A 25,565-nucleotide genomic window follows, 5' to 3' on the forward strand; every position below is an offset into this window, starting at 1 on the left:
ATACCTGAGAACCCCTTTAATCGAGGGGGAGGGAAAGTTGAATAGCTTTTGTGGATGCTACAAACAACCAAAAAGGATGTTTCTAAAAGGTGGTCCATATGGCAGGTGAATCTGGGTCAGTGTCGCATCATATGTTCCCAGCTGGAAGCTAGAGGGTAGACGGCAGGAAAAATTATTCCTTACTCTAAGTAAGGAAATGAATTCATTGTATGAGGAAGTTACTAGGAACTGATGTTATTAAGAGGAATTTCAGAGAGATGATTTTAGCACAATAAAAATGTTTATTAATCGAATATAAACAACAAAACTTAAAGCCACAACAGAGCTGACGTTGTGACTTCTCATATGCTAGTATCAATACATTAATAAATCATTGAGTTAAAGGACAGAAAACATTCCCCATTTCCCAGGTGATAAAATGCTGCAGGACAGCTGTGAGAGTTCAGTGGTCTCTAATTGTCCCCCTGCCCTCATCACAAAGCACGTTGTTTGCTTTTCTAGGGAAATTATCAACAGAACAATATCCTAAAGATATATTTATTTTTGTGTTTGCCCAGTAGTCCCTCCTTCATGATCTTGCTTTTTCCAGGTACCTGCCTCTAACTAAACTTCTTTCTTTGCCGTTTACTGTAGAGATCAAATCCACATCTCCTATGCCCTCTTTCCTTCCTTTTAGATATGTCACAGGTCCCCTGCAGCTATTTAAGACTTTTCTTCATTATGGCCTTACCATCCTGAAATTTTTAAAGGCACTGTATACAAAACTATTTTTTCAATACAAGTCTCCATGCAAACATCAATAAATTGTGAAGGTTTTCCTTCTCTTTTTTTGGTACCTGAATGACATTCATATCTCAACTTACTAGCACATCATAAAGCCTTTTCTTAGAGCCCTTGTACAATAACTGACGTTCTAGATAGTGGAAGTAGGTAATGGAGTTAGTAATACCATGCACAGCTCCACAGAGGTAGAGTACCCTGAGGCGTGCCTTCAAGAGGCTTAAATTGCAAAGGAATGCAAAAAAAAAGACTGGGAAAGGAAAACAAGACATAACTACTGCCTAGTGCTGTTGCCCTGTTTGCAGCTACACAAGAGTCATTTGTCACCCAGTGCTGTATATCTGAAGCAGCCCAAATGAGCCGAACTGCTGGCTGCCAGGCTTGCATTTTCTTCCCAGCCACTCATTCCCATCCCCTCTCCAACACACACAGCCTGCCAGACCAGCAGAAAAACAGGACGTTTTACTTCTTAAGAGTGCCTTCATCTGCAATTTCAGCAATTCTCCACTCAACCCCTTTGAGAAATAACTAATACCAGCATAGTTACAATGCTGGCCAGGCTCACCTTGTGCATTTTCAGTTTTACTTCCACTTGCTCCACGCTTTGCAAATAATCCCATCCCAGCCTAATATTTTAGTCATCCTTAGAAAACTTTGCTACACTTTGTGAATGGGTACATCAAAACTGTATAGTGAATGCAACCTGAACCCATCAAAATCACATAGCCCCCAAATGCTTTGCAAGCAAGTCTACTCTTCAGTCTGAACCTTAGATAAACTCCAACATAGAACAGGCAACAAATTCTCAGTTTGCACTCCTCTATGCCTGTGGCTTGGTGATGCCCACTCCCCCCATCACCTTCACTGGAATGCCTTGCAACAGTGTCAGAGACAATACATTGCAGTTACATTTAAGCTCCTTCCAGTGGTACATCTAGCACCAGACAATGGGAAAAGAAGACACTTAACCCAAACTTCCCTTCAGAACACAACTCACTGCATCTGAGACACAGATGTTTCAGGACAATGTGGGGGCATGACACATTCATCACATCAGCCTGCTCCTAGCCCTTGTTCAAACAACACAGGCATGGTCCCTGAGGCAGCTGGGGCAGCAACAGCAGAAGTCTCCTCCTCAATTCTTGTAGTCCTATAGCCCTCCCAAGCCTTTTTTCTTTGCTCACTTCCTTGTTCACTTGTCTGTTTTGAAGCAGCCTTGGTCCTTTATTTGTGTTTCTCCATTCATGCTGCCAGATATGCCCAGAATTTTGAATTTCAGCATTCACATTGCCTGGATACATTTCCCCACTCTAAAGGGAGTCCAGGAACCTGGTAGGTGCCAACCTGGTTAACACAGAAGTAACAAAGTATGGTGCTTCAATAATTGTGTGGTTCTGGCTGTATTAACTACGAATAATTATAAGAACACAGGGGCAAGACTGGCTGTGTACCAGCACTGAAATGGTGAAATGACATCAGGAAAAATAAAGGGCACACAGACAGATTATATCAGGTGTTAAGTTATCTCAGAGTGGGAGAAGAGCAAGAAGACTGCCTGAAGTGGGAGGGTTGTCCTGGATGCAAACCTTCAACTGAAGGTAGAAACTGTTTCCAGAAGACAGTTATTTCACTCTCAGGGTGGACTAGCTTGAAATAAAAGAGCAAATGTAATAAATATATTGAAAGTTATATGTGATTGTTTATATATATATATACATGCAAACATTGTGTCTAGACTTGGAATAGCTTGTCCATTAAACAAAGTTATTCAGAGAAAACCCTGTTGCGTAAAGAAAGTCATAAGAAAGTTTACCCTATTCAATTAAAGACAGAGGTCCAGATAAGCCAATAAAATATGCCTTCTTCAATTCACTGCTGAATTTCTCTGCAATTAAATTTACTTAGGGTCAAAAAGGCAATTTAATGCATGATTATGTGTTGAGTCTGCATTCTTTTTCTAAATTACACAATGTGGTAATTTGTCTTTTAAAAAGAAGTACTGTAGAAGATCTACACACATCCCAAAGGCCTATCAAACACACAGTGCATCAGAGACAAAAATAATGCATTTCTTCTTTTAGTCATAGTATCGTTGACTGATGCATCTAAGAGCATTAGGCAATAGTGTCAGACACAAGTGCATTTTTAATTTCCCTCTATCACTTTAAGTCCCTTTCTTTCAAATGCCTACTATTATTTTTCCTGAGGTGTGAGTGCTAGGCATAATTTGTTCCTTCAAACTCTAGGCAATTTTTTCAGTCAATATATGCGTGAAAAGTTGCAATTATAGGGAGAACTGACAGCACTGTACATAACCATTGCTGCCATTTGCTATCAGGAAGACCTCATTTTCAGAAAATTCTCATTTGTTCAGAACTTTGCCAAACTTTAATTGCAATGACACTTTATAAGGTTCAATATCTGTCTCAGATTAATAATAATAATAATAATAATAATAATCTTGAAACAAGGCAAAAGCTCTTTAGGACAATTATGCTAGGGAAATATATTGTTTGCCAATGAATATAGAAAAAATTACTGGATGTGAATGGCTCAGCAGACAGAGAGAGGGATAAGAAAATACAGGAGGCAACTGAAAAGTAAAGTTTTGAGGAGTCTGCCTGAGAAGGAAATTCAGACTTGGAACCAGGAAAAGCAGAACTAAAAAATTCACATTAAAAAACTGAAATGAGGAGTCAAAGAGAGTTTTTTGTTTGTTCTTTGTTTTAAATGAACAGCTAAAGTTAGCATGGTTAAGAAAGGCATATCACATACACTATAGACAGAGGGGTGACTGAGATTAACATGATCAAGAAAAGGCTCAAGACTTTGGGTTAAGTAGGCAGACAGGAGCCAAGATTAAATGAGAAACAGGTTACAGACATGTTTCTAGAAGGGTCATGCACATGGAGAAACTGGAAGGTTTATTACCATATCCCTCTCCTGCCTGCTGTATGCCAGCTCTTCTCTCCTCACTGCTGTCCCAGATCTAGATCTACATTGCACAAATGCAGAAACTGTCCTCAGTGAAACCACGTGGCTACGTACTAGTTGATCACCCAGATCTGCTCGCTTTTGTGTGAGGACTGCCTACAAGTCCCTGTTTCAAGCAGCTGTTTATCTTAACTCCCCTTAATCACTTCCATGTGTTGCCAGTTGTACAGTAGTGGCATGGGCTGCAAAAGGTGAATGTGGGCAATAAAGGATTCAGTTCCTCTAATCCACTGCTTTTCCCTGTGCTGTACTAATATACAGCTTTCAAGCAATGCGAGTAGTCACACTGTCAGCTAGGGATCTGATATTTTAGCACTGGCCATTGGTCTCAAGTAGCTCTGCAACCAATTTCACCTGCATCTCTGAAGACTCTGCTAGCAAACATCACAGTGTGCAGTCTTCACACCAGTGCTTGTTTTGGGGAATCTCCTGAAGTATCACAGTGCAGCTAACATGGCTTAGTTTCCACAAAGTTTTAGAACCCCTGACTCCCTAAGGATTCTCTTTGAGCTCTCTTCAGTTTCCCAGACATCCCTATGCTTCGCTGTCGTCTCACTTCCACAAATGCTACCTTCCCTTTCTACCTTTAATGTAGACACACACACACTGCCTGACATTCCCCAAAGAGTTAATACTGTCTGATTGCACAGAGCTTTACTGCCTCTTCCCTGAGATTCCTTTTCCTTGTAACAAGAACATTATCAGCAACAATTCAACATCTAAGAGCTCCCTTAGTGCCTGTTTCAATTTCCTCTGAAACATCCCAAAAGCCAGGCTAACTCCAAAGTCATTCTTATTTACTGATATCTTCTAAGAAATAACAAAAAGTTCTCAGCTCCAGTCAACTATCTGTGTGCTGAAATCATATTCTTGAATTCACAGACAGACTTGGATTCATAGCCTGGGCTGATCAATTGCTATATCATTATATTTTTATCTTTGATAAGAGAAGGGACTCGCTGTCCACTCACTATTAGATCTGTGATAACCGGTTTATTGAAATCTGCAGATCTTTTAAAAAATTTTTGTCCCCTAATAGATCCTACTAAAGCAGGTAGCTTATTTTAATATCTCATCTAATGATTTGATCTTTACCTGGGAAACGTCCTCACTGTTTTCCTCCAAATATAAATTAGATAAATTAAAACAGTATCTCTTTACTGTTTTACTGTGTGATTAGCACACCAGTCAAATACCTTTTTCAGCTCTTGAACTGGACTGATCATTATTGTTGACCACCACATATCATACGCCTCCCCTGCTTTCTTTCAATACTTAAATACTTCATCTTCTCCACGTCTTTTAAATTCACTGTGCTCACCTTCATACAGACTCAGCTGTAGAATGCCCTTCATCTGAAACGAAAACCTTCTTCTACTGTTTTGTCTCCCTCTCAGTCACATTCTTTGCTATTGACCTCCTTTGATGAGCTACAATATTTTTTTTTTTGCATTTCAAAAAATATTCCACATTCATAAAATTAAATTGTTTACTCAAGAAACTACTGATAAGCAATTCCATAAAGTGACAATAATACTCAAGCTTTATGCATGCATACTTGGCCAAATGCTACCTTTCCCCAAAATACATATCGCTCTCTACCCTCAAAAGCCTACAAATTTGCCTTAGTAAATTTCTTGGTAACAGATCCATTTTCCAAAATGCAAATAGCCCCTATGCAGAAATTAGCTACACATTTCCGTATGTTCAAGCCATAAAATCCAACTTCTGACTCACTGACAGGAAGCCACCTATGACTGTTTGAAAGAGTTAGGCAGTGCTGTGTCCTCTAACAGAGTTCTGCATATTCCCTTCCACACCAGGCACTCTATTTTTATCTATTGATATATGACATTTATTCATATCATATAATACATTTATATATATAAGTGCTTTTCATATTTTGACAGGAATTGTATTGTTTTCCCTCCAAAAATCTCAAGCAATTCAATTTAGTTGAAACAGTCTTTGCCATCTTTCACCTGAAGTTGCAAAATTTCTAATTCAAAGCCTATTAAGGGCCAACACACACCGAATGATGCTTATCGCTTTTGCCTAAGTTGAATTATTCACAGCTCATTCCCATTTGTTGAAATCCATTTCAGCTTTGTCTTCTGGCCAGATACATTGCAGTTGCCTCCTACCGGAAGGTTCTCTTTTGGCTCATTGTCAGTTGGACATGACTGTACACTGGTAGGACCAGCTCAGTCCAAATATGCACCTTCAATCAGCACCATCTGTGTTGTTCTCCTCCTACTTCATGCAACTTGGCTGTCAAGGCATATAAAATTAATTATAAGTGCAGGAGAAGAAATATGCTCTCAAGTTGAAAAGCTTGCCAAAGGGAAATGTAGTATTAATAATGACATTACAATGCTTATTTACTGCAGGGAACTTTTCATTATCTTTCTGAAGTTAAGTAACAACATATCTGGTGATAACCCAAAGGAAAGGAGGCTGCAACAGTCAGGGACACTGACCCAGCAGAAAATGATTTTTTCTGCTAGTATATAAAGCCCAATATTGGGGCTGCATCATCTTCTCACTCAGGACAAGAATTCCAAGGGTTGAGTTCCTGCCACAACTACTGGTCCACCAGCACCGACTTCCCATGCTAGAAGTGATCAGTGACATGCGGTCTGTCACTGCCCACAGACAGTCTGCAGTCACCTCACAAATCAGATTCTCCCTTTCTATCGGTGATTTCCATAGAGTTCTCTAAGTCACATGTACTTAATAAAAAAAAGACATCTACCCACTGGCACATCAGTGAAAACAGCAGCTTCAAAAGACTACAGTCATTACTAGCACTTGTCTTCATGTTGTGTGAATTGAGTTTGGTTTTGATTTGCAAAGCTGGGGAGGTGGATTACTCAGAATTATTCTTCTATTCTATCTGTAATTATACCAATAACGTTTACAGTGTTTGTAAAATCAATAGGAGTTATCTTCCTGGAATTATTGGCATAAACTCAGCAGAAAGCAAGTAAAAAATATAAACTTTATGGTGTTGTGATGTAGATAAACCTGTGGAGCTATGGATTTTGTGGTTCACCAAGCTGACAGTATGGACTCCTATTACAATTGCATGCATGCAATGTTCACACACAAGACAAAACATTAATATCTTTAAGAAAATCACATTTAGGACTATATTTAAACAGAAGATAATTTATATAAGTAGAGGAGTTGTTAGTGTACCAGATGAAATTTGAGTAGGCAACTGACAGGAACATCACATCCTAGAAAGAAGCAAGAGGTTATGCAGGAGGGGGCACCACACTGAAATTCTTGCTTTTGACAGTAAATCTTGGATTTAACTGAGGTCATGGAGACTAAACAAAAGCTGAAGAACTTTTGGAACAGAAAAGACATGGAAATGAGTGTATCATGAAAAGATGAGTAAGAGGGGAAAAAAAAAAAAACAGTAGTATATTTAGAGTCTTTTTCCTCCCATGACTGGTAACAGAAGGATTTGTGGCAGAGAGGTTACAGCGGGATAATATCAGAATACTAAATAAGACTACAAAAATGAATGAGGAGACATGAAAAGCTAAAAATATTCAAGCATCACAAACAAAACTTTATTGAATGGAAAAGGACTGATAATATATTATCACAATTATTTTAATTGAACATAATTGTTTTAATTCCATGTGCTCAGATTACACTTAATGGAATCAGAATATATACTTAAATTTGTGTATGTTCCTAACTTTCTGTATTTTGAATATTCTTGATATATTTGATATATTCTTGATATATCTTGATACGTTTGTGGCAAAATTTGAGTCTTAAAAAAGCAAAGAGGTATTTTTCCATTTTGATGGGAAGCAAAAGAGATGCAGAAGTTACACAGCTAACATCACGTATACAAAATTAAAAAAAAAAAAAAAAAAGTATGAACAGACTTTCCGTAAACATAGCTATTACACGTTTTCATTCATTTAACTGTGAGGTTTTTATTGACAGCATTAAAACCATTCCTGAATGGCTTTATTCAGGAATCAAAATGAGAACCTACACCACAAATATCTATTATTTCAGGTCTTAACTGAAATCAGCATGTTATCAAATTCTGGGAATAATTATTCAAGTTGACATAAAATTTATTTCCAAAACATTTAGAAGCAAGTCAATAAATAAGCAAGGAAGGTTCCTGCCTTTTCTAGAAAAAAGGCTTAGTTGTGAACAGATGCACCTGAAACAGTATGAAACTAGGCAGTTTTAAGTTTTAGTTATTCACGCTTTGCAAATAAAATTTTACCTCACCAGAGGAGAAAGGAGAGAAATGACAGTTCTATCTTGACTTTCACATCAAGATATTTACAGCCATCCTATCTCTGTCAAATCTGATTATAAACCAGGGATCAGCAGGCAGGAGATTAAAAGCTCATCTGAGTAGATGCAACAAATGAAATTGATGAGAATTGCCCATAGTGCTCCAGTTTTACAGACACAGTCAGCCGGAGTGACATACTATTGGAATTAAAAATATGAGCTTTCTTATTCTCTCTCTGGCTTTGAAATGCAAATGAAAACTGCTGGAGTTGTCGAACAGCAAGTGCTAACCTTTTTATAAATAGTGAGAGTCTTCTCCTGTTAACAAGTTTTATGGAACACAGGATCAGCATTATATTAAACAGATATCCTTGCTGATCCTTTTCTTTTTCTTTTTCTTTTTTTTTTTTCTGTTATTGGAGAATTTTTCTTCATATGTATTATATGCATTCAATTTCTATGCTGGAAGAAAATGAAGTACTTATTGCTACATCTGCTGTTATGTACTTCAGGTGCTGCATCAAAACTAAAGTCATTTGAGTACTTATCTACCTGCTTTAGAGAAGCCACAGCCCAAAAGGAAGTGGCCAGGCCAGCTCTAAGGGCAGCAAGCCCTAGAAATAGATGTTTGTGTACTTTATCCCTATCAGAAGGATGATCAAAGAGTTAAAGAGATAGATCTCACTACTTAAGAAGAAAGTGGTATGTGTTTGGTTTTTTGTTTGCCTTTTTTTTTTTTCTCTCCTCAAAGTTGCCTTTCCCACAACCACTAAACAAATAAATGGCATTCTGCTCTTTTTCAGTTGCCACAATGTAATTTACATTTACCAAATACTTTTTTACTGACTTTACAGCTTATCACCCTCATATGTTTTGAGCATGAAATGATGCAAGTTAAAAATGGGTATCCTTCAATTTTCTGATACTGTGTAAAACCATGACCTTTCTAAGAATATACAAATATACCACAGAACAGAGTCATCTCAGCCACTAGAAGCAAACAAAGTGACACATTCTAAGTCTCCCCTTCCAAGAGCAACACCTTAGAGAAGAGGCAGACACACACAAGCACTCTATACAGTACCTAGTGCTAATTTGGGAGTTAACGTGGGCCCAAATCTGTGCCTGTTCCTTCAAGCACAAGAGCAGATGCAAGTGCATTCAGGGCACTGCTTCCTATAGCACACAAGCATCTCTCCCACAAATGTGTTGAGTGTAGGAGTAGCGGACAGAGTAAGTTTAATTTCATTCTCCATGAACTGGAAATGCAATTTCTCCTGCTGCACCCTGGGAAAAGTACAGAAGAAAAACTATCCTCCCACTGTGGATTTACTAAAATTGTTTTATTTTTTTAATGAATGGAAAAGAGACAGAAAGAAATCCAATGCAGAATAAAACTCTGCTGCTCATACATTTTTTTTCAATTATACTATCTAAAATAGATGATTCACTTTGACATTTTGAAAGTTTTGTTGTTTTGTTTTTGTTTTTGTTTTTTTAATCTTTAGTGATAGCTGAAAGAAAAGTTTTGAAAAAAAAAACAAACACTACACAGAAAGTCAGAATAAGCACTTTCCACATCCTCCTTATCCCCCCACATTTTCCTTTAGGAATATTTCTACTTTTATGGCATAAATTCTTCACCTGAAGTCAAACCTTCTGTTTATGGCATCACAGTGGTTGCTGTGGAGGTGATTATGATGTACAAAGCCAAAAGCGATGAGTTCAAATTTGGAATGTGCAGCGGTATCTTGCTAAACTTGCCTAAAGTAGTAGCAGATACTAAAAAAAAAAAGTAGACCATGTACATTGAAAACAAGCAAATTAACTTTTTAACGACTGTTTCCAATCAGCTTTCATTATCACAACTGTTTTCAGATACGTTACTATAATGACTGTAGAGGCTAAGTGCTAAACTACACATATGGAAACAAGCAAATAACATGAGCAGACAGTGCTAACACAGATGGCAGCAGAGTCCTAACCACGCTCTTCAGTAGTGCCTGCTGTGACTGCTATCTTCTTCTGTAGCAGAAACATACAGACAACAAATTGTGGTAACACAGATATGCACTATGCAGTGCTGCTCTGACAATGAAAGTACTTAATGTCACCCTTCATACAGCACATTTCTCTACACCAGATTCCAGACTCAGAATGAGTTATGACCAGAGAACACAGATTCCTGAAAAAGCTATTAGTTCACTCTAATTCCTTCTGCTACAAGGATTAGTTTCACACACACCTTCTCACACATACACACATTTAAAAATACAACTGTTCAAGGGCAGGTGCTAATTCCCAAGAAATATGTTAAATATTACAAATGGGAGAAATCTGTCTTGCCATTTGCATCACAGAGTCAGCCACTGCCAAATTTTCACACCCTTGGTGGCAGAAAGAGTCCTTAATTTTTCCCTGCATCAGGAAAAACATAAATTAGTTAAATTAACCAAATTAGTTTCCAAACCAGGTGTTCCCCCTAACATTGACACCTGAAGTATTACCAGGAATGCACAGGTTATAAATCTTTGTAGATAACACTTAAATAGATCCTACACTAGTTCTCTTCCTTTAACATTGCTGAAGAAAGGTGCATGTACCAGAGATCGATGATCTTACTCTAGAAGAGAATAAAAGGTTAAAATGAATATTGAGGCTGGACCTCTAAATCAAGACAGATACATTCAGGAGCAAACTTCAACAAATTTAAGGAAGAGATGAAGCAAAATAGAGCAGTCTAGAGACTGAAGCCCTCACCCCTATCAAAAACAAACAAACAAACAAAAAGAAAAAACAGCAGAGTATTACCTTTCAGGCTCTTTGCATAATGACCAGGGACCTCTGTTCTATAACTACATTGGGATATTCCAATTACTCAAGTTGTCAAGACTCTTCTTACCACAAAATCTCGCCTGCACTTCTTATTTATGCAGTGGACAGCCTCAAGGCTACATACCTGGCACTCTGTATTTCTCAAAAAGTTACCATGTTTCTCAGTGCACTGTTATGTGGGATTGCAAGCTTAAGAATGGCTGCTTTTACTCTTATTCAGAAAGTCATGCATACAAGCAAGTTCTTAGTCTTATGTGGTATTTTTTCTGGAACAAGGCAATTTGTGTTATGTTTTACAAATGATACTTCAGATCATCTGAAAAACCATTTCAGCACCACTTCCTCTTGGCCCAGTTTCTACACAGACATGGCCATCATGTAGAACTCCCACTTCCACAGAGTTTTTAGGCTTGATTTTGAATTTGGACTTGGGAAAAAATAAAAATGTTTGTCACATTTTGTGCTTTCTCCTTCCTTGGATATTTTCAGCAGTGGACCTGAGAAAAACCTGTGCAATTCGTTCTGATGTCACAGCTGACCCTGAGCAGGAGATTGAACTGGAGACTTCCTTAGGCTCCTTCTGACCTGAATTATCCTCAGTTTCCTCCAGATGTACCAAACAGAATTAGAGTATAATGGATGGAAATATTTTAACTTGATTTTAAAAAGAGCCATACAGCTTTGTGACACCATACTGATAGAGAATTTTGCAACCTTCGTCTTTTAAACAACATTGTCTTAAGTTTGTATGTCTACCATCAAAATGGCATTATGGTGCTACAGGAATAAAATACAGCAAAAAGCTGGCCACAATCCAGGGCGCATCTTCACATTGATCCCCTCCTGCAACAGAAGAATTGCTGAAAGTTATTAAGAACTCTGCAAGTCCCTCAGGTGTCACTTAATCACTACTTCTGTATGATCATCTGTCTGTGTCAGCCTCCAAAACAAGCTGCAAAACAAACAAACTCAAAAAGCCTAGAAAATAAGCTCACCAACTGCTATTGTGCATAAAGCAAGTGGCTACGTCCCACAAGCTCAAATCTTTCAAAGATCAGAATCTCATCCCAGTCACTACAGTTTCTGCAGAGTGATCCTTTACATGCCTTTACAATTGTAATATAGCACCCTCCCAAGAAGCAAAGAAATTGATTTGGACTGGTTTCTCAGCCTAGAGATTAGGAAAAAAATACTGCACAGAAGAAAACACAAAACATGTTCCTTTTACAATCAGACTATTACCAGCCCTCAGTGAAGAATAACCAGACTTTCTCCTGTTACACAATGAATAAAAACATTGATAAATTCTTCTTTGCTTTGTTAGAAATTACTTCGGTAAGCCAAAGGTTTGGAGCAACCGAGGCTGCACCATCAACATAAACAAGTGACCAACCCCTCAGGCTACTTCATGTTAACTGAAATCAATATGTGGACTCAGAGCAGCCAGCCAGAGAGAGCCAACAAAGTCCAACATCATCCATACTGGAAAAGGGAAAGACCATGTTTCCCTAAAGCATTTCTTATGTTCTAAAGATCACTTGGAAAATCCATTTTAAAGACAGTTGAAAGTATCTCTTGAAATCACAAACAGATAGAAGGCCAAAAATTTAGCTCTAGCTTAAGAAAAAAAAAAAAAGTTATGAAAAAAGATTGCATTCCTATTCCCTCACTCCCTCTAACTCATCCTAGAACACTGTAAGCTATACATTAATCAAGTCAAGTTTAGAATATAAGGATGCCTTACGTTTAGAAATGATGCAGAAGTGTGGAAACATTCTGCCCAGCACAGCAACTCATCTGTTCTGTGATCCTGGCTGATGTGAATGCATCACAAGGGTGCCTTGATCTTTCCACATACAGCTTCTGATTATAGAACCTCCTCTCACTTACCTCTAAAAAATAAAAATGATTTGTACACCCATTTCTTGTCTAGCAACAACCATGACCTCCCACATGAAACAACAGTGACTATCAGCCAAAAAGAAGAGAGTGGTGGGGACACCTGGTTATACTATATGTGAATTTCCTCAACCCAGCTTCTGGAGAAAAAAGAATCACTTCTCAACTTCCCATTCCACCCCCTCACTATAAATGCCAGCAGTTTAGACAGCTCTAGTTTCAGAGTTTCAGAGTAGTAAGTATTGAGCTAAATACTGGAATGGTTTATACAGCAAAGCTCAATGCAGTCATTGACAATAACAAGTCCTTTTTCTCACTTCTTTCAACAGGCTCTTGGTTTTGTTATCACAAACTAACAGCTCTACTTTAATCCACCCCCAGGAGAAGGTTCTCCCCACTAATTCCTACTCCTCTTTTATGCTTGTAAATACTTTATATAGGAGTACAGCATCAACAACTCTTTATGAAAATTGGCCATAGAGAGCACACAAAAATATTCTTAGACATCATAGCATGCAAGACAAGATCACAAAACCACCACAACAACAACAAAAAAAATCCATATATTTTACAAAACATGTAGGTTTTGTTTGTAAAACAGATCCTTCAGCATTTACTAATCCTTCTAAACACAACAATTATTATTTTTCATGGAAATAATGAGAATAGTTTCAATAACATCACCACAGTCTTAAGGCTATGTGCTATTAAATGAGTCAAGGTACAGCCCGTTTAATACCTTTTTAATAAAAGGACACTGAATTGCAAAATAGTCTGCTAAAGTAGCAACCAGAACACCATCTGCAAGCCCATGGCTATCTGCATTCACACGGCAAGAGGTGTGAATTTGCACCTGCTGGCACAGGCTCCCTGCCACTTGGCACCTTTGTTTACACCATGCCACTTGCCTGTTGTAGTAGAATTACTAAATATCAAAGAAGCCCACAATTGTTTTTTTTCATTTTCTATTTAATGCTTCAATATTTTAATTAGCACAAATTTAAAAATGATCAACAAAATCAGAGCATATCAAAGAGAACCTACAGTAACAACATTCCTGGTTTAACTGTTGTGCGTGTATGTGTATTATGGCTGTGCTGTGATTTTGTATGATTAGAAATCCTACAGCCTCCACCCGATTTCATATACATGGAGGCAGAATACAAAAATGCTACCCTGGAGTTTCATGAGAAAGAAATTGAATCCTAGGAGGATAAAGATATTCCAGGCTTTGTGATGGCTTATCCTGCTGCTGCTTAGAACAGCACTGGGTCAAGTCCAGCCCAAATACATATGGGAAAGCAGTCGGGAGTTGCCACAGTTCCAATCATTATGGCAATGTGATGAAACAAATTCAGTGCATAAACAGACATTCCAACTTTAGTTAATGGACAAGATGATTCATTGTTATAACATGGCAAGACTAAATGGAAAGACAAAGGCAGAGACACTAGACTGAGCGCTGAGACTGGAAACTTCCAGATGTGAGTATAAAATGCCCCTGAGCCAGGGTTATTCAGAAATATAAAATACTTCAGAATGTACTAAAATGAGATAGTTTCTATACTTCTGTCAGAGTAACTACTTCACCTAGCTTCGCAATTTAAACTGCAAGAGCCAAATTATCAAAGTAATTTTTTCCCCTTTTAAAGCACACCTTGCATTTCCCAGCAAAGTGATTTGTGACCTCTGTCTGATTAAAACTCTCCAAATCTTCTTTAAAAAGAAAAAAAAAAAAGGTCTGGATATGGGTTCGAGAAGTCATCTTTGGTTTCTAATCTATATTTCTCTGCAGAAATTGAATTTAAATGAACATCATAAAACTGTATTTGCAGTCAGCCTCTAAATTCTATATGCTGTGTTTGTCATTCCATTGTAAACTCAGATTTAGAATAATCTATGGCTTTGTAGCTCTGGTTACTTATTTATAATTGTACAAGTTGTAATGTTAAGGTTTTATTATTGTCATAAATAAACTCTTCCATGAACTAGGGGGAAAATGTCATATACAGCCATGTTACAGGTATTTGCTAATTTTATCATATGCATTTCTGGCCAAGAAGAGTATGGTTTTCTTCACCCACCCCAGTAACACCAATGTGAACTTATTTGAAAAATACTACAGAAGGAAAACATTTTTCAAATTTAAATAATAATAATAATAATAAATCAGAGACTACCAATGACTGCTACCATGGCTTTGAGTTACTGAGAACCCCAAGCCTCACTGTAGAATAGGAAAAAAATAAAAATAAAAATAAAAACCACAACAGAACTTGACTCAAGTCACACGAGTTCTCTAAGTAGTTGTAACTAGTATACATATAGTAGTACAATTAAGTTAAGTGGTATCAGCTTGTGTTCACATCAATGGAAAGGCTAAGAGAGTTAAAACTCGCTTAGTAAACTAATCCTTCTTGCTCTTCATGTCAAATCCTTTATCCATCCATTTCCTTTGAATGCCATGTCTTCACAGCAAGGTCTGCATTACACATGGCAAACATGCTCCCTGGCTGATGTAACAAGACCACAGGAGCAGCTGAGGCATCTAAGTGTTAGTAGATCCAAACAGAAACAACATCACTGTTCATACTTGATGAACACATAGGCTAGAAAGCGTTTTAAGTTTCAAAGTTTACCTGCAGATTATTCCAGCTGAGCACAGAAAGGCTTACTTGCTTTGAGAACTTATATTCTGTTATATTAAGCAGACATATATAACGCCTACATGCATTTCAGACATTCACTTTTACAAATACCACAATAAGCCACAGGTAAAAAGTGAGGTGTAGAGAACTACGGCTCCAGCACAACAGAAGATTTGGTTATGACTGCCTGAATACAACCAAGAACATTATTTCCCAGGAGAGAGAGAAAGAAAAAAGGAAGAAGCTGACAGAAAATACTGAAACACATTGTGAATACTTCAGAAAGAAATGTGTGAAGATTATACCATCTGAAATTGGAAAGTTTGTAGGACTCTTCATTTTTCTACTATCAACTGCAGAATTAGTCCAATCCAGTCGCAACCAGAAGTTGTTAGCATGTGTGCATACATCAAAGCATGTGCACCAGGAAAACCATGGTCAGGCTTGTTGGTTTTTTCCTCCATCCCATCCTTTCCCTAGTTCAACACAGAGAATTCCAATTCTCTGGATCTACAACATGCTGACTTCTATCCTTACCTAATGAAGGGGAGACAACAGATTCTGTCCTGTTTTGTTACAACTCTAGATAGGCTAAGACTAAAACTAGTCAGCTGGCCCAGGTGGAAAAAAAAATCTGTGTTGCTTTAGCTCACACTTATTTATTCGGCCTGCCTGGGTGTGATCCAACATATTGGCATGATACTGACTGATTTCATTGTGCTGGCTGAAGCACAGAAGACTTACATTTCCTAGCCTAAACTTGGCACATTTTTGTGAGAAATTAAAAAATAAATATTTGAAGTAATCATGTTCTAATACATCACTGGTGCGTACACACTCCTACACATACATCCAACACTATTTAGTTACATTTTTCTCCCTGCAGTTTTAATACTAATGATGCAGAACTACTAGTTTACTACAAAAGTTTTATGTACCTTTAAAAATGTATATAAAAATATTGCTTTCTCCTCAGCAGTTTTTGTGGCATCAGATAATGTAAACATTTTTATCTCTCATAGCTTCTAGTCACAAACTTTCTATACCTACTCCCCAAGGGAGGAGGTTTCTTCAATGCATACAGGCATCTCAAAGTTTTGTTAAGTAGTACAGCAAAACACTACTTGATTTACATTGTGGTTTCCATTATGCTACTCCTTAACATCTGCTTAGAAAGCCTGTAGAAGAATTGTGGCTGTAGCTATCCATCTGGTTTTCAAGCTCTTGAGAGATTTTACAGGTAAAGTGCTATAAAAACAAGCTTTTTATAAGATCATTAATATTTATCATCTTATCAGGATCTTGAACTTCTTGTCTTGATAAACACTTTGTTTACTGTCTAGACCACAGCAGGTGGAAATGTTAGTCCTACTTTTCATCACTTTGCATTTTTCAAAGTTTCATTCCATGCAGAACATAAACTTCTGTCCACGAGATTACAGAAAATGTCATGTTTGTATTTGCATTTTGAAGCATTTGAAAAAACACAGAAAAATCTGAGGTCACAATGCCCTAAGTGCATGGTTCAATCATGAAAAAGCTTTTTTTTACTTGCAATTGATAACATAAAGTTGTTGATGAATAAAGTACTGAATAAGCATACTTGATATAGAATCATATCAAATAGCTCCATGTCAAAATAAATTGACAGCTATATTTACTCACACAAAAGGCAAGAAGAACATCAAAGCTGGCAAATACTTGTAAGTTGATGCAGTCAAAAGGCAGGCTTGCTCACATGTTCACAGCTCAGTGTGCCTGCAGCACCCAGCCAGCCTTAAGTGATGATTGGGTAAATGTATCTTAATCCAAACACACACAGAAATGTCATGCGTGGTCTTCAGCTGGTGTCAATCATAACAGTGCCACTGAGATACATGGAGCTGTGCCATTTTTTTGCCGACACAGGTAGGTGGCCAACTGGAACAGTTTTTGCAGGAAGAAGAGTAGGAAAGAACAGCATTATTTGCTAAAATTTAAATTCTTTCCTGTTCCTGCCACCTCCCAGTTTTGTTGTAAAAAATGAATAGTTCTTATTTCATTTTGATGATTGCATGCATGCATGTATGAATGAGTTGACCTTGTTAAAAACTGCTGACAGCTCACTTATAAGTAAGATACACCAAAAAGTAAAATCGTGATAATTCCTAAAACTCTTTAGCCTGAATATTTTAAGTACGTTTTCCACTCCAACGCAAGGTATTGTATTACTTAAGTCCATTATTGGAAAACAAAGTGTTTCTAAAACTTTGAAATTTTGAGAAGCATATTGAAGTCATACTGCACCTTCCCTTCCCACATAAAAAATACAATAAATAAATATACATATATATTTAAAATAAAAAAATAAAATAAAATAAAATAAAATAAAATAAAATAAAATAAAATAAAATAAAATAAAATAAAATAAAATAGCTCACTGTAGCATACAGTCATCAGTAGGGACAGAGAAATTAGGTCTAATTTTGTTTTTCATTACATTTGTTGCTGTTAATGGGTAGTAAATGACATTGTAAATAAGTCCAGTGCACCTTGCAAAGACAGTACCGTAGAAAGAGTGATTACCCTTAAAGCACAATTGAAAATTAACTGGGATGCGAAATATCTGTGCTGCAGTGTAATTTATGTTCCGTGTTGATACGGTAATTACTTAAACCAGAACTTAGCGTCGCACGATACTTTACAAAACACTTCTAAGAAGCAACAGACAGACTGAAGCACACCACACCTTTCTGCTACCCTTAAGTAGAACCAAGTTATAAAATATCTCCCCATAGTAACTAATTTACAGTATAGAGATACTGATAACATCTTAATCTTGGCAGCATACCGCAGCATCGCAACTACACAATTATGGCAAACTTTCTGGCGGTCAAAGAAGGCTTTCAGCCCGGCCTAACCCCTCGCACCAGCCGGTCTGTGGGCAAACACCGGCTCTAACGGGGGCAGGGGTGAACCCCCCCGGCTTGGCTGCGCGCTCTCCTTGCGAGTTATCCCCACTGCTAGCATCACAGTCAGAGAGGGGAGCCTAAGTACTTGCAGCTACAGCCAGCCATTTGTATTCTCTAACTGGCCAGCATTCCTCCCCTCCGCGGTCATTTCTCTCGGAGTTTTTTGATACCCACTAAGGCTTTGCTCAGACTTTGGGTCCGCTTCCTCCTCGCCCTCTGGCAAAGGCGGCAGGGAGGCTGCCCGGCGGCGGCGAGCGGGCGGCAGGCGTGTGACAGCGGTGACAGCCGCCCCGCAGCACGAAGTTCCCCCGGGGGCTGCCGAGCCCCGCAGCAAGCACGGAGCGGAGCCCGCACCCGGTTCGGCCCCCCCGGGCTCGGGCTGGGACCTCGCAAACACCTCGGGAGGGGCGTCGGGAGCCGGGGGAGCCCCGGCGGGGGTTGGTAGCGGTGCTTCCCCAGCACTCAGGGCAGCCGCAGGCAAGCCAAAAAAGACCCCGAGGACTGTCCCCAGGTTCACCGGCTGCAATCGCTTTCCGCCACGATTAAGGACGCCGCGATCGCAGCGAGATGCTCCTCTCCCCGGCGCCCGGCAGCCAGCAGGCGAGAGGCGCAGCTCCGGCGGAGTTGAGGCGCGGTGACCCCCCTCCCCTCGCACCCACGGGCGGGCGAGGAACACCATCAGCCCCCTCCCGGAGCGATCCCAGCGGACACCCCACACACACAGCCCGAGCCCCCGTCCCGCCCGGCCCCTTACCGTGCGGTGGCGGCTGGGGCTTGCCGCCCGGCGGCTTCTCCTTCCTGCCGCCCGCCGCGCTCCGCAGCCGCCAGCCCGCCGCCCCCCTGCCCAGCGCGCCGGCCATGCCGCGGCCGGGGCGGCCCCCGCAGCGCCGGGCCCGGCGGGGACAGCGCGGGGGCGGAGATGGGGCCCGGGACCCGGCGGCGGGGACGGGGACGGCGATGGGGACGGGGGCGGGCGGGAGGGAGCAGCGCGGTCCCGGCGGTCCCGCCCCCGACCAAGCCGGCGTCAGGCAGCGCCGCGCCCCCCGCCCCGCTCCTGGGAGCTGGGAGGGGGTTTGGGGGGCGGCGGGCAAGGGGGGGGGACAAGGGGGGGGCGCGCAGCGAGACCCCGTCCCCATCCCCGCCGGGAGCCCTCTTCCCACGGAGCTTCGCCGAGAGCCATGTGTAGGTTACCTCCTGCCATCCCCAGCGCCGGTGCCGCGTGCTCCTGCCTCCATCGCGGTGTCACTCGGCCGGGGGGTGCTGCTTACCGAGAGCCCCTGTGCGGGGAGGCAGCGGCAGCCCCTCTCCGGGCCCCCGAGACTTGGGAAGTGCCCTCGATCGCTCGGCGGTCCCACCAAGGGGTGCCTGCCATGCAAGAAGCACCCCGTCCTCTGGAACGTGCGGTCAGCTTAACACCGGACCTAATACTTAAAAAGTTACAGGCTCGGAGATGAATATTAGCAATTTTCAGGCGAGACCAAAAAACAACAACAACAAAACAATAGTTTAAAATGCCGCTGTAGTCCCGAGGATTTGGCGGAGCGGTGTGTTGCATAAGTACAAATGGTGTGTGTAACTTTTGTTTGTAATCGTGGTAATGACTCCACTTGTATGTCAAATTACAGCAGTCACTGCAGCAGCTCTGGAAAGGTATTCCACAGTTGCTTTTTAATTTTTCATGCACATATACATCTATATGCCATCGGCACCTCCACCAAGCATATCATTCTTTCTATCTGCACACTTTGAAACGCAGAGAAACTGTATGTAGAACTTGCATTGATTCTCCCATTGGAAGAAAAGGAAAAGAAAGCCTCCTCCCTATGTCCCATATCCCTCTGCTACCCTGACTTCAAGAAGCTTATGGAGAAAAATAAGTAGGGTTCATCGTTGTCATAACTTTAAAACTTATTCTTTGAAGACTCGATTGGACTGAGTACCTAATTTAAAAGAGAGAGTCAGGGAGAGAGGGAGAGCTCCTCTTGGGTTTGTAGCTCCAACAGACAAGGTGTAAAGAAGCCATAATCTGTGATGGAAGAGCAAAGCTTTGTCCTCCACAGAATTTATCTGCCTCTCTTATGTGGTCATCTCGTACCCCAGGCTCTGATGATCAGGCCTCCCCCCTGTGCCCACACCCTGGTTGTCCTGCCTGAGCCCTGAGCCCCTAGTGCTGGCAGTCCGTTGCCGCTGCCTGCTGAAGCTGGGGTGGTTTTCATTAGTGCTGAGAATGATTCATGCGAACCAGGATTACTGACCTTGACCTGACACGTACAGATACACCCTGTGGTGATGAATGTAATAGAATAAACAGTTAGATATGACTGCATATCCCCTCTTGTAGGGCTGTTCTTGCCCAATTCTATTGCATTGTAACACAAATAATGACTCATTTGCTTACCCTCATAGCACATTTAGAAACCTGCTATTCATCACTGCTTGAAGGCTCTTGAATAAATACACTCCCCAAATGATTGATTTAAATCAAATATATTTCTATCACTTGATCCTGTTTCTGTTATTATTGATAATGACTACACATGTGGATGTGTGGTGTATCATCTCACTGCTGCTTCACATTAGGATGTTTTTTATAGTGAATAGTCTTTTGTTAAACGTACTTTTATAATTACATTTACACAGGGGAGGAAGGGGAGAGAAAAACAAAAGAAAATATAGCTGTAGAAGAGCCCACTCTCCATACACAAAGAATATGAAACTTCTACAGCAATTAGTTGAAATGCAAATTAAGAATAGGGTATAAAAATGTTTTGTATAGAACAGTATTTTTAAGTGATATAAAAATATATAGCAAAGAATTTGTTTTATATAAAACAAAGAATTAGTGTGGAGAAGGAAAAGTCTGTAATAGTTATATGCAGAATTAATATTCCAGAACAGGTTTAATAAATAGGAAAAAAAAAAAAAAAAAAACCTTACCTCTTAAATTTAGAATCATAGAATGATTTGTGTTGAAAGGGACCTTAAAGATCACTCAGTTTTTGTTTTTGTGCAAAGAGGTATTTTTGCAGAAACTTCCAGAGCTGGGAAAAAAAAAAAAAAAAAAAAAAAAAAAAGTATTCACAACCCCTTCCTGAAAGATTGATTTTTCCATGATCAACATTTAATAACTTTCATTTTTGTTTTTACAAAGGAATGAAGACACAAGAGCATTCTTAAATATCATTGTAGAGTGTAATACCTGTGATTTAAAGGACCACCTTGCTTATTCATCGTGTGCAACAAAAGGTGTAATGGAGAATATGAGCAGCCTCTGTTGAAAAGAAAAGGTACAGATATCATAAAATGATAATACTGAAATGTTGTATGATACCACTATGGCTCATAATTTCATTCCCTTAGTGTAGCATCATAAGTTGCAAGCTAATTTTTGTTTATCCTTGTTTATGTTTCCTGCTCATCTAATGATGAAGATGTACAACCATTTTCTTGTATTAACTTGGGGCTGTTTTTCCACTGGTGAAGGAGTATTTGGATGTCATATCCCTCTGTTAAATATAATACTTGCATAGATGCATTAAACAGACTGGTGCTTTGAATACATGTTCTAAATTTTGCTTACACTGAACTGACTTATACAGACCTTCACAGACAGGAGCATTAACATAAGCATTTCTGCTTAGGCATCGGTTGTTTTACCTAAGAATAATATGGAAGAGTTTCTGATAGGATTGTTCTTGTTTCCTTTGCAGAGAGGAGTACAGAGTAGCTTTTGCATTCACAGTCCACCTGAGGATGACATCTCAGATTTGTAAGCAGTCAAATTCAGCTCAGTCCACATTAGCAATCCAGCTCTAATATGGAAGGCCCAAGGCAGCTCTGCCCCTGCTCATCTTCCTGTCCACAACTTGCTGGCAATGTGCTTGTAATTTACCATTGACAAGAATTTCCTCTCACTGCCTTTTGGTACTGAAGATATATGTATGTTCTTCTAACCCAGACAAACAGAAAAGCTAGATGGAGTAGAAAAGCAATTCACAAAATGATACCAATTCCTTGCAAAGCACCACTTCATGTTCTACTGGGGAATCTGTGCACTTCCAGGAGATGCCTCCAGGTTATAATGCACTGTGAATATGAATACACTCCTGATTTTGTACAAACCAGACAAAAAGCAGAATAACCACAGGCAACATTTTTCTGGGCTAGCCTACGTGCCTGCAGCTGCCCTCCTCTGCTTTGTACCAGTGCTGTGAGAAAGCACCTGAGACAAAGTTTTCTCCTTCACTGCAAAGAATGCACTTGCATTCATGCTGTGCTTTGGGTCAGCCTGTGTGCACTCCTCTTCTTCTGTCTGGTGCTAGAGGAATCAGAAAAGCAATGGTACCAGCCGCAAGGAAAGATGCAGAGCAGGGGTTAGGTTGCCTTGGGGACATCAGTGTGCACCCCCACCACAGCTTCATGATCCTCAGTATGATCCTTCTGAATCTTCTTGCATGCACCGAGAGAAGTTGTGCACATGCTAGCACCAAGTCCAGTGGACGTACAGTGCCTGCACGGTGAGCAGCCATGATCCTCACCAGCTCAAAAGCGTGAGAGCCATTGGTGGCTGAAGCTGTCTGAGGACAGCTTCAAGCCCAACCTGAACCAAGTCGTATCCTGTGCTTCCTGTGCTCATACCTGTTTCATGGAGCTGAGAATGGGTTTAGAGCACTAGATACACATCATTAAAGGGGAATGTCCAATGGTGTCAGGACTTAGTACTGAAGTCTGACTAAAAAGACAGCCTCTATAATTCTAATTTTCAAAAAAGCAGAAATGTATTCCCAAAATTCAACATATCCTTGGCTCCCAGAATCCTTCTTTTAGATGCAATGTCTTTTGTCCTACTCCTAGAAACTAGGGGAAAGAGAATGGGAAATAATGATGCACTGGAAAGAAATATTTCTGTTCTCAATGCCTTTGTCTATGTTTCTTTCAATACACCTCTGTTCCTTCAGTTATTATGCCCAAGAGCAGAAAACTTGTTTTCCAGCAAGTGGAAGTGAAGAGATGCATTTCCAATGGATAGGACAGAAGATACAATTTATAAGTTGTGCCTACTCTTTTCACACCACACAGAGTTTGAAAAGTGATTGATGGTCTGCCCCAAGAATCTGGGGTGCTAGATGGATGCGCAGTTAGGCAGAATTGATACTTCAAATATGGAGATTTTGAAATTCCACAGGAGACAGCCTTGACCTTAGAGCATTTCAGTTACTGTTCTGGAAGCTCATATTTGAAATGATCCTACCTGTATTGCAGGTTGAATGTACAGCCAAAAGTCCATTTTACTCAAACTTCTACTCAAAATCTGACCAGAGGGAGTTACTTGAATCACAGTCCTGGTCCTAAGATATTGTTGTGGGTCAAAGGTGGCTGCATGTTTCTGTCTTTCCATCCAATATAATGAACAACTACAAGATTTGAAATCTCAGGTTCATTTATCCCAGTATTGATGTTTAAGACACTTCAATATTTCACTACATAACTTAGAGCAGGCTGGGGGAACTGTTAGTGCAAGTGCATCACTAACCTGGTGAGCATTTAGAAAGAGATAAGCTTGTATTTTCACATACCACCACTTAGCAGCTCAAAGATAAACTGGGAGTCTTTTGAAAGAAAAAAATGGTATAAAGAGTATTTACTATTCTTTCAGGACAGGTAAGTTTTAATGACTGAAATACAAAATTAATGTAAATGAAATTTCTGTTTTCAAAGAAATTTCTGGTTTCAAAGCTCTAAAGTTATTACAGGGGTGCCTCATAGTTCCTGATGAAATGGAAATGTTTCTCAAGAGCTGGATCAGAAGATACAGTCTTTAGGAAGTGCAAGAGAGAGGATCCCAAGAGGGCACACTGCTCTTGGGTATTTACTAGTGCTTCTGCTTTGGATACCTCTGAGGAATGGGAGTTTAGACAAATATAGAGCAAATGCATGCCCAGGAGTTTCTGAGAAAATAATCACAAGGTCAGCTATAAAAATTCAGCTAAATTCAGCTTGTAATTACCCCAGCCACAGGATATAAGGAAAAAATAACCGTGATAAGAAGGCTTAAATAGATCTTCCTTTTGACTTCTCCTTTCAAAAATTAAATAGATTTTCCCTGAGATTTCTGAATGTCTTAGCAAATAAATTTAGCAATTTGAGAGAAAACTCCCAGTTCTTCCTTTTTGACCCATGTTTTGTGTGATCTGCAAACCTAACCGATTATTTTCTGTGTTGGGTATCAGTCTTTTTCAGTGTTCAAGTTGTTCTCTTATATGTTTCCCTGTCAATGTGTCAGAGATGCATTTGCTGGGATTTAGAAGAAAGAAAAAAAAAAAGAAAAAAAATGAGAAAAAAATAGTAATATAAATCATTAATAAATTATTTATAAAAAAGTAGTAATATAAATCATTATCAATTTAATATAGTACAAGTGTGTACACAGTACATAGTACACGGTCTAGACCAAGAATTCAGTTATTACAGATATAAACAGAAATGTAAATTTCATATCCTAACTAGAATAACATGCTGCAGAGGGAACTCACCCTGGAAAAAAAGAAAAAAAAAAAGTGAGCTTTTTTTCACCTGTCACCTTCTTCAGGGTTCAGCAAGTCAGGCACAGCCTTAGTTTCTATTTGCAGCTCTGTAGGAAGCTGCAGAAAACCTATTGCTTGGGGCTGCAAGAGAAGTATTGTGAATGAACCATTACTTCCCCCGGCTGTGCATTTCCCTGCCAACAGCTGCTACATCTGTAGTGTCCCTCTGGCATAAGGTGGGTTGCAGCAGCTTGCTGAAAACCTCATGTAGAATTTATGGTACTAGTGACTGTGAATGGTTTGTTTGCCTTTTATTTCTGTAACCATAATTCAGGGTTTACCTCTCTATTTCACTAGAGTTATGCTTGAAGGTGGCACATAGGATTGGGCCCTAACTGTAGCCACTAAAAGCATATCAGACGCAGACAATGCACATCCTTACTGAGAAGCAGAGTAATGTAGGTAAACTCATACATTTACAGAGGTCTAATCACCCATTAAATGCACTACGACTGCATTATGTAGCTCTTCCCTGGCTTTTAGTCAAGAACTATCGCTTTAAATGTTTTTGGTAAAGAACACACTAGTGTGAAGCCACATGGAGTAAGACAGATTTGTAATTTTTAATTATATGTCTCAAAATTACATAATTT

The 25,565-nt window shown here is 39.7% G+C and overlaps 1 protein-coding gene across 1 annotated transcript in view; it reads right to left on the reverse strand.

The window, feature by feature from the left end:
* ZNF385D (zinc finger protein 385D) overlaps positions 1–19,248 on the reverse strand; it is a 428,814-nt gene extending 409,566 nt beyond the window's left edge. Inside the window, exon 1 of the mRNA XM_032180709.1 lies at positions 19,143–19,248. Within this exon, the coding sequence (XP_032036600.1) occupies positions 19,143–19,248 (106 nt within the window). The remainder of the gene's footprint in view (positions 1–19,142) is intronic.
* Between the last annotated feature and the right edge of the window lie 6,317 nt (positions 19,249–25,565).

Source organism: Aythya fuligula, chromosome 2 (genome assembly GCF_009819795.1).
Source record: "Aythya fuligula isolate bAytFul2 chromosome 2, bAytFul2.pri, whole genome shotgun sequence".
NCBI lineage: Eukaryota > Metazoa > Chordata > Aves > Anseriformes > Anatidae > Aythya > Aythya fuligula.